Raw genomic sequence first — 9,984 nt, forward strand, 5'->3', positions numbered from 1 at the left:
GAAAGATCAAAATCGAAGCAATGTGGCCCTCGGTCATGGCCGGCGGTGCTGCAGCTCAAAATTCCGGCGAGCGGCTGCCGGAGGCGGTGGGGAAAGGGTGGGGGAACACTAGAGCGACGTGAGGAACCTGGTGGTGGCCTCGGTTGGGACCAGGGATGGCGGGAGTGGGCCGGCGACGAGAGCAGTGCAGCGGCGGCGAGCGGCGGTGCTCTGTCGAGGCAGGAGGAGCGGGGTTAGGCCGGAGAGGTTCAGGAGAAGTTGGGAGAGCTGTTCGAGGGCCTGGCTAAGGTCGAGGAGGGGCAGAGGAGGGGGCGGCCAATGCCATGGCGGGCGCTGGTGGCGGCTCGGCCTGCCTCTCCGTCGGCGCTCCGGCCGCTCCCTCCGCTCGGCCGGGCGGAGCAGCTGCGGGGCCTCTGCTGCTGCTCAAGCTCGCGGCGGCCGCGGCGCCCTGCTGCTGCTCGAGCTCGCCTCGCCGCGGCCCTGCTGCTGCTCGAGCTAGCAAGCCGCGGGCCCGCGGCCGGGTGGAGGGAGGTGGGGCCGGCGCAGGGTGTAGCGGACGCCCAGGAAACCGCTGGGTTTGGCGTCCGCGCGAGGCTCCGCTTGGATACCGTAGTTGTTAGCGGGGACCTGGTAGGCGTGTAGCGCATCCCACTAGATCGGGGAAGAAAACGACCGGGCCCCACCCAATTCCGAGATCCACAGGGGTTGCCAATGGCGAAGCCGAAGAAACACCGCACCTCCGCCCCAGATCCGCCCGCAGCCGCCGCCCGCCTCCCATGGCAGCCCCCAGCGCCGCCGGTCCCCATGGCCCTCCTCATCTCCCTCGCCGCTCTCCTTGTCCGCGTGCTCGTCTCCGTGGGCCCCTACTCCGGCCAGGGCGCGGCGCCCAAGTTCGGCGACTACGAGGCGCAGCGGCACTGGATGGAGCTCACCCTCCACCTCCCGCCCTCCGACTGGTACCGCGACACCTCCGACAACGACCTCGCTTACTGGGGCCTCGACTACCCGCCCCTCTCCGCCTACCAGAGCCTCCTCCACGGCCGCATCATCAACGCCTCACTCCCCGACGCCGTCGCGCTCCGCTCCTCCCGCGGCTACGAGTCCACGGAATCGTACGTGATCCGCTCCAATGGATTGTTCTACTGCTTGTTGCATGCAGAATCCTGTGTGGTGTTAAGACTTGCTGTTGTTTTGGTTCCACTAGGAAGTTGCTGATGCGGTGGACGGTGCTGTCCTCGGATCTTCTGGTGTTCTTTCCAGCAGCATTGTGGTTCGTGTGGGCATACGTGAAAGGTGGAATCGGAATTAGCGCGGAGGAGAGACGGGAAGGGTGGATGTGGCTGCTGGCCATGGTCCTGCTCAGCCCCTGTTTATTGTTGATCGATCATGGCCATTTTCAGGTGAGCTGTACCAATGATTTGTGTTTGAGGCACGCACTTGTGCAGACTGCTTCAGCTTCGCACTGTTAGTTGATTGATACCAAGTTGTTTTATTTCAGTACAATTGCATCAGCCTTGGACTTACGCTTGGAGCTATTGCTGGTGTTTTGTCGAGGAATGAGCTTGTTGCTGCAGCTCTCTTCACTCTTGCAATCAATCACAAACAGGTAGCCTCTATCTAGAAAATTTTTGTTCATTTCGCCATTTGTAAGCTTTGTGACCATGAATGTGAGGTCAAACTTCCTTGAGTTGTTTTTTGTAAACCCATGCCTTTCTGACAAGGCGGCATTACACAAGTAGTTTGCTTACCCATGAGGTTGTCACTGTAAATACGAAGCACCTCATGATCCAACTAAAAATTGTATCGACAACCAACAAAATTGTTAATTTTATTGTTTGCCATGTGATGGTTGGGTCCTGGTGAACAGTTATTGAAGAACTTAAGACAAACCAGTGTTCTAAAAAACGTTTTTAAACGTCGTTTAATCTTGATTAAACGCTGAACGGTGGCCAAGCGTTGCGTTTAATCACAGTGTCGTTTAATCACAACACACGTTTAATCATGTTCAATCTACGTTTAATCACAAAAAACTCTAAACCATAGGCAAGCGTTCGCCTAGCGTCTAGCGTTTTTTAGAACCTTGAGACAAACTCTGGACTTGGATGGCTTTTTTTTTTACATCTCATCCTAACATATTAGTTAATACAATATGCCCTCATAAGTTGCATGTGCTGGTGCAATATTAGTCCTCCGCTTTTGATTCGTACTAACTGGATTGTAGGCTGGGTCAAAAGGGGATTAGCCAGCTTGTGGGAATTGAGCAATTATTTTCATGGGATCATAGGAAATAGAGTAAGCCATGACGAGCTAAATGCACACATACCAATCTAATGCGTGAATTTTAGTCTACTGTAATTTTCGTGAATTTTAGTCTACTGTAATTTTTCTATGTCCCTTCCAGGTAACTAATCTGGGGCATTTTATCCCCACTAATACACTTGCTGGATATACTTTCAAGTCATGACATCCCATGGTTTTCCAATATATCTTATAACCATATGATGTGCTGGTGTATCTGCAGATGAGCCTGTACTTTGCACCAGCTTTTTTCAGCCATCTTCTTGGGAAGTGCCTCAAACGCAAACATCCTATTGTCGAAGTCATGAAACTTGCTTTCGTGGTCTTGGGAACTTTTGCTCTTGTCTGGTGGCCATTTTTGCATTCTTATGAAGCTGCCCTACAGGTGATGGTCCATCATATCCTCCCTCCTATTTACTTTATGTTCAAGGAAATCATGTTCTATCGCTGAATTGCATCAATACCATTTACCATCAGTACAAAATTTTGTTTTTATCAGTCTGGTGCTAGTCCTTAGAGAGATACTTGTTTTATATTTTAATGCATTAGACCTAGTACACTGTTGTCAGTTGGTACTGAACTTGTGAAGTCTGTATTATCAGGTGATCTCTCGATTGGCTCCATTTGAGAGAGGTATATACGAGGATTATGTTGCAAATTTCTGGTGCAGCACTTCGGTTATTATCAAGTGGAAGAGATTGTTTGCAATAAAACCTCTGAAACTTATGAGTCTCTCTGCTACCATACTGGCTTTCTTGCCTTCATTTGTTCAGCAAGTCAAGTCTCCAAGTAATCTTGGCTTCCTTTATTCTTTGATGAACAGCTCATTCTCTTTCTACCTATTCTCCTACCAAGGTATGTTTTACTGCTAATTGATAGGTTCTCTCCCTCTCTATTGGTTATGAGTATACAGTGTTTATTAATTTCACATTTCTCCTTGTTTTCATTGTTTTCTACCTGCAGTTCATGAGAAATCGATTTTGCTTCCACTTTTACCTGCAAGTCTTTTAGCACTGAAGGAACCTCAGTTGTACGGATGGTTCGTGTACTTCGCCCTTTTCTCAATGTACCCACTTATCTGCCGTGATCAGCTTCTCCTACAATATATAGCTGTTCTTGGCCTATTCTTTCTTATATACTACACACCTGGTGGAGGCCATGGAAAGAGGCTGAACATCACATGCGGAGCAAAGGTAGTTCTTAGCTTGCCATTTTTGTCCTCACTTTTACTTCACATTACCTACCTGCAAATAGAGCCGCCCAAGAGGTATCCATTCCTGTTTGATGCACTGATAATGTTCATATGCTTTTCACAATTTGTCATATTAACAATGTACACCAATTATAAGCAATGGATGTTGGACACCCATTCTAGATCAATAGGTGTGAAGAAGGATTTATGATCGGAAATTTTTGACAGCTAATTTTACGGAGAAAGTTACTGCACCTTTGTAACCTTTGTATTCCCTTGTGACATTGATTAATTTTATTGAATGAAATGGATGAGGTTTTGCTCATTGAGCATTTCTATAGATTTCGAAGTAGAAGTTGTCATGTACTACCGTGATAGCTGGAAACCAGAACTTAGGCAGTATTGTGTGTGTTCTGCAGAGCTCCAGCTTATAATTTGGACTTTATATTATGAGCTAAATTGATTCAAACCTCCACGATCCAAAACAAGAACAAAGTGACTTATGTAAATACATTCAATCTGTCCAGATCTCCAAGAATTTCTGGGGTTGGAGCTGTAGTTCTGCCAAAAAGGGCCGTTGGGTCACCACTAGCTTTTATGCCACCAGAATTTAGGATATTAGTATCGTTTTGAGGTGTTCGAGGCTTCGGGCCTTGATTGCCAATACTGACGCATGTGTGGCAAGATTCCCTAGTTCTATTTGCCACCCCGTCCTCTGTTTTCTCTCTTCTCTAATGGCAGAAGCCATTTTCTCAGTAATCAAGGTGAGGAGCCTTATTTGGTTGGTTGGGAGCTCAGTTCGTGCAGCAAGGTGCTCCATCTAGCAGTCGTCATCTTGTTCGTGTCAGGATTGATGTTCGGGACTCGGGAGCAGGCAAAAGTAGGAAGAGCGTGCTGCCGTGCTGAAGAACCAAATCCCTTTTCTCGGACTGATGAAATTGCGGAGCCAAGCGAATTTTTTGGTCCCTACGTACTAAACGACTAGCCTTGTGTTGCTTATGGGAGGCGATGTTCTGGCTTCTGGATAACAAATACACCTAAGGTTGTGTTGCTTAGTCCATAAATACGTTTTAGAGGCAGATAGCTCTTGATGTTTCTTCTAACCATACATTAATTAGAACAACACCATACAAAGTCACTAGTCTCCCAAAAGTATATTAAGCAAATACAGGGGGGGAAAATCTCCTTATCTCTACATATTGGTCTAGCCACTTGCTGTGAGGAAGAAAAAGGTCGAGCCAACCAAGAGGATCCCAATCCAGAAAAAAAAAAAATCAGCTACTTTGGTTCGACCTTGGACTGGAAAGAATAGCCCCCGCTGTAGTCGAACGAGTCCGTGCTCACATCCTTGTCCTTCTTCGGAGGATCATTGTAAGGATGGTGAGGAGCCCCCTTGGTGACGTCGAACTCGGTGGCGGACGTCGAGGCGGAGGTGGAGGAGCTGCTGAGCCCCTCGCTCTGCAGCATCACCTCGATCTCCTTGACGACCTCGCTCATGGACGGCCGGGCCGTGGCCACCTCGTCGACGCACCTGAGCGCCAGCTGCACAAACTTGCCGAACGCGGCGAGGCGGTTGGTGTTCATGATCCTGGCGTCGACCATGCCCCTGAGCCCGCAGAAGTCGGCGTCGGAGGTGTCGAACAGCCTATTGACCTCGCGGACGACGTACTTGCCCTTGTCGATCGGCTGCTTGGCCACGATCAGCTCGAGCATGACGACGCCGAAGCTGTAGACGTCGCTCTTCTCGGTCAGCTGCTGGGACATGTAGTACTCAGGGTCCAGGTACCCCTGCAGGTGAAACGATCAAACGACCAAATGAGTTAAAGCGATCGAGGTCGTCAGGATCACCGGAAGAAGAGAGGATGCTGGCATGGCAGTAGCAGATGCAATGACGACAGAATGAACTGCAGGGCTGAGCATACCAGTGTCCCTTTGACTTGGGTGCTGACGTGGCCCCTCTCGCTGTCGGAGACGAGCTTGGAGAGGCCGAAGTCGGCGACCTTGGCCGTGAGGTGGTCGTCCATGAGGATGTTGCTGGACTTGACGTCGCGGTGGATGATGGGCGGGTCGGCGAGCTCGTGGAGGTAGGCCAGCCCGCGCGCCGCGCCCAGCGCCACCCGGAGCCGCTTCTTCCAGTCGAGGTGCAGCCCGCTCTTGCCGGCGAGGCTGTCGCGCAGCGTGCCGCCGGGCATGAACTCGTAGACGAGCATCTGCTCCCCCTGCTCGAAGCAGAACCCGACGAGGCCGACGAGGTTCTTGTGGTGCACGCGCGAGAGCAGCTCGATCTCCGTCTTGAACTCGTGCCCGCCCTGCATGGACCCCTGCTGCGCCCTCTTGATGGCGATGGGCTGCCCCGTCGGCAGCATGCCCCGGTACACCTTGCCGTAGCCCCCGTACCCGAGCTCGTTCGCCTCGGCGAAGTTGTTGGTGCTCCGCTTCAGCTCCTCGTAGGAGAACCACCTCGCCCCCTTGAGCCGCGGCGCGCCGCCCCACTCCTCGCTCCGAGCCCACGACGCTGCCGCCGGACACACAGCTCGATCTCAGTGCGCGCCGCGTTATATTGTCAGACGTACGGACAGGACGCGGCAACGTGTTCGCGTGGGTACGTACCGAAAGGGCCGCCGAGCTCCGCCTTGGCCTTCTGCGCCCGCCGCCTCTGCACGAACGCGTAGACCGCCGCCGCGGCGAGCGCCACGAGCAGGACGCCGCAGCCGACCGCGATCCCGATGATCACGCCCTTGCTCTTGGACGGCGACCGGCTCTCTGCAGCCAAGCCATTCGAATTGAATCCGCCTCAGTCAGTGTGTCTCGTCACAAAAGTGGTCGAACCCCGCCAGCCATGCGAACGGAACAGAACAGAGCAGCACACGACCTGGGAACGGGTACGGCGAGGCGATGAAGTAGTAGGGGCCGAACTCCTTGGGCGGCTTGAACGTCTGGTTGCTGAGGTCGAAGCCGATGCGAATGACCTCGGAGCGGTTGAAGTAGGCGCTGCCGCCGGAGGGGAAGAGCTTCACCTGCACCTCCATGTAGGAGTCGCTGTTGAAGAAGGGGTCCTGCAGGAAGACGGAGCCCGGGGTGAGCGCCAGCTTCGTCCACAGCATGCTCTCCAGCGCCTGGAACGCCGTGCCGTTGCCCACGTCGCGGAAGAAGGGCGCCCGGAAGTACATGACCCCCTGGTACGGGTACGCGCACGCGCAGCTCTGCGGGCTCAGGCTCTGCCCCGCCGGGCACGGCCCCGAGAAGCACTTCACCAGGCTCGTCGAGTAGGGCGCCGACGCCGCCCGCTGCGTCAGGTTGCAGTACGCCGCATTGGGCAGCTGCTCCAGCTCGCACACGGGGTTCCCGGCCAGCCTGAATGGAGGAAACCCAAAGGGATCAAGAAGTTGGTTGGTAGATTGTCGTAGCCGCAGGCAGCAGGCAGAATCCAGAAGCTCTTGCGTTGCGCGGCGCGGGGGCGGGCCACTCACGCGAGGGTGCCGCTGTAGCTGGAGGTCACGATGAAGGAGGAGAACTCGTTGTCCTTGAAGCTCACGAGGCTGAGCTCGCTGCTGATGCTCCTGCCCATGTCCAGGGTGCCGTTGAGCGCGTTGTCGTCGAGGATCCTGCAAAACAAATCAAGTCCCAACCCGGCCGCTCCAAGCTCGTCACTTCGTTTCACAGATAAGTCTCATCGGAATTTGATTTGAATTCGAAGTTTGGTGACGAGTGAGCTCTTACACTTGATTCAACTGCGCGTCGCTGAACAGCCTTGGCGGCACGGTGCCGTAGAGCCTCCCGGACTGTATGATCCTTGATGAACACCCCAAGATCGTGTCAGATTTTGTTGAATAGGCGTATGGTGTGCGGATCTGCAAGGTTTGAAGGAGAGACTTACAGAGCTGAGAGCTGTGGTAGCCTCCAAAACCACGCTGGGCACGGGGAAGGATCAAACGTGTTGTTGCTCAGATCACTGAGGTATAGTTAGACCAGAAGAATTTTCAGATTAACCTTGTCCAGTGATGGGTTTAAACAGCATGATAGATAAATCTTCATGATGCAGATTGCTTACACGTAATTGAGAGCATCCATCCCAGTTAGATCTGGCAAGGTTCCGGTGAGCTGGTTGTTGGCCAAGTTGCTGAAACGTACCGATACTATGTTTAGTATGAGTTTATCTTCTCTACACACAACTGCAGTTGAACTAGATATATATGGTACTGTGTAAATCTTGAACAACTTACAGCTCATTTACTTTGGTGAGGTTCTTCAGATTTGAAGGAACTGGACCAGAGAGGGAATTTCTGTCCAGCCGTCTGTTCAATCAACATGCAGACCAGACCAGAGGAATGGCTGTCAGTTTCATATTTGATACTCGTTTCAAAAAAAAATCGTTCCAAAAAAATATTTGATACAGAATTATGGATAGATTCATCTGAACCGTTTCTTTTAGCAAAATTAAGGAAACTTACACAACTTCAAGTGTACTGACAAGCCCAAGAGAGTCTGGGATACTCCCGGTGAATTTATTTCCGTCAAAGATCCTGCGGCAAGTATCTTAAGGTGTCAGTAAAATGCCATCGAATTGCAAAAACGTTTTGAAACAGGAAATTCAGGAGCTCACAGATGGATCAGGGTCATCTCTGGGCTGAAGAGAGCGTCAGGGATCGGACCAGACAATTGGTTCTTGTTGAAGTGACTGCAGATAAGCATTCAGAAGTACAAACCAGAGCGCTTCAGTTAGCGATACATTCCATTTTTTTTCATGTTGATGACTGACAGATGAAACAGCAGTCAACAAAATTATCTGGACCTACAAGTGTTTGGTTTTTAAAAGCTTGTCTAGGCCCATTCCACCGCTTGTCGAAATCGGCAGGGGACCGCTCAGTTGATTGTCAGCGATATCAAACCAGTAGAGGCTGGAGAGATTGCCCAGCGACGCTGGTATTTTTCCAGAGAACTGATTTGAATTCAGTGCCCTGAAATACAGAGATGTCAAGTTTACCTGAAAAAAGTAAACTTCTGAAGAAAAAGAAGAAAGGGCAGTATCATCCTCCTTACATGTAGGACAGCTTTGGCAGACTTCCTAGTTCATCCGGGATGGTGCCATGGAAACTGCAACCGGCAAGAATCCTGCCAAACATGCACTCCATATTAGCATCTCACAAGGGAAAAGGCAAAGGCTAAAACGAAAGAGAAGAACACCGAACAAGTCTGGAACTAACAAGGTGGTGAGCTGCCTCAAGCTTCCGATGTTCGGAGTGAGCACGCCGCTGAGGTCCTTGTTGAATGATAGGTCCCTGCAAACACATAATTTTCTCATGGTTCACTGTTGCGAGCTGGTGCTAGAAGCCTAGAGCAGAAACGTTAAGCTGCGAGAGTGGTGCTACTTACAGGGATTGCAGGTCACTGAGTTGCCCTATGTCAGCAGCTAGCAGTCCTTTGATGCCCATGGTGGACAGCTTTCTGAAAGAGTTGAGAGGACAGTCTCGGTAGATTGAGTCTGTGAGCGTGCAACGAAATTTTTACTCTTGAGTTCCGAGTACACCTACATGGAGATCACTTTGTTGTTGGCGCACGTCACTCCCTCCCATGGCGAATCGCCGCAGGGGTCGTCGGACTGTCCCCAGGTCGGCGGCGCGTTCTGCCACTGATCCACCAACGCCCGGAGCACGGAGGCTGCAGGCAAACTCCATGGTTAATCTCATCTCTTAACTCGAGACAACAGAATTCCTATCGCTAGCTGTTGCCTGATCATCGACAAAGAAATAGTAGTTCAGACTAGAAAAGAAGAGCAAACTCGCTACGCATAACAAAAACAGTATCCGAAAGCCGCAAGTGGACCATGGTCGAGAGCCATGCAAGGCTACTCACTGTCCTGGCTGTCCGTCATGCCATGGCACGCCCGGGCGCACGCCGCGAGCACGACGGCCGCGGCGAGAGCGGCGGCGAGCCCCATCGTCCTCCTCCCACCGCGCCCGTCTGCTGCCTCCATCTCCATGCGCGAACAACCCCCACACACGCGTGCCGGTTCGTGTGATGGTGCCTGGAAAGTTTGTTTTTCCATGGGGGGATTAAAGGTGGTAATGGGAAGATTAGTGTAACACCTAGGCCTTTATCCTCGGTATTTAGGTTAAATAAGGTCATTAGTTTCGAACTCACTCGGCAAAGCACAAGCTGGAACTTCTCCTGTCAGATTGGGCGGGACCGGTCTGACCGGTCGGGACAACCGGTTTGACCGGTCTAACCGGAGCTTCACCGTTTGGGGGCCCACATCATTTAAACCACTACCTCTCTCTCACCGTGCTGAACTCGAGCTCGGGCTCTCCCGTGCTCCCCCTCTCACCCCAAACCCTAGAGCCCAATCCTCCCTCTCCATTGGATTCCAAGGGCGGGGAGAGCTTCAAATCGGTCAAGGATCGTCTCCTCCACGATCTTCTCCATGGGGTGACGCGGGACCGCGAGATCTTCGTGGAGAAAGGAGCATTTCAAGGTAAATCTAGGAGTTGGATCGA

General features: G+C 51.9%; 2 protein-coding genes across 2 annotated transcripts; one reads left to right on the forward strand and one right to left on the reverse strand.

The window, feature by feature from the left end:
• The first annotated feature begins 646 nt into the window (after positions 1–646).
• LOC120652487 (probable dolichyl pyrophosphate Man9GlcNAc2 alpha-1,3-glucosyltransferase) lies at positions 647–3,815 on the forward strand. Its single transcript, XM_039930330.1, has 6 exons — positions 647–1,112; positions 1,205–1,400; positions 1,499–1,606; positions 2,522–2,683; positions 2,901–3,153; positions 3,262–3,815. Exons 1-6 carry the CDS (start codon positions 712–714, stop codon positions 3,699–3,701), a joined length of 1,560 nt encoding a protein of 519 aa, XP_039786264.1. The 5' UTR covers positions 647–711; the 3' UTR covers positions 3,702–3,815.
• A 756-nt stretch (positions 3,816–4,571) lies between these two features.
• Positions 4,572–9,578, reverse strand: LOC120652481 (leucine-rich repeat receptor protein kinase HPCA1-like). Its single transcript, XM_039930325.1, has 17 exons — positions 9,344–9,578; positions 9,022–9,148; positions 8,864–8,935; positions 8,695–8,769; positions 8,531–8,602; positions 8,287–8,448; positions 8,094–8,168; positions 7,942–8,013; positions 7,714–7,785; positions 7,542–7,610; positions 7,368–7,442; positions 7,211–7,282; positions 6,961–7,095; positions 6,363–6,844; positions 6,101–6,253; positions 5,413–6,005; positions 4,572–5,278 (listed from the first exon to the last, which is right to left on the reverse strand). The coding sequence occupies exons 1-17, from the start codon at positions 9,534–9,536 to the stop codon at positions 4,769–4,771; spliced, it is 3,009 nt and encodes a 1,002-aa protein (XP_039786259.1). The 5' UTR covers positions 9,537–9,578; the 3' UTR covers positions 4,572–4,768.
• Positions 9,579–9,984: the final 406 nt, after the last annotated feature.

This window comes from Panicum virgatum, chromosome 9K, assembly GCF_016808335.1.
Source record: "Panicum virgatum strain AP13 chromosome 9K, P.virgatum_v5, whole genome shotgun sequence".
In the NCBI taxonomy this organism is placed as follows: Eukaryota; Viridiplantae; Streptophyta; class Magnoliopsida; order Poales; family Poaceae; genus Panicum; species Panicum virgatum.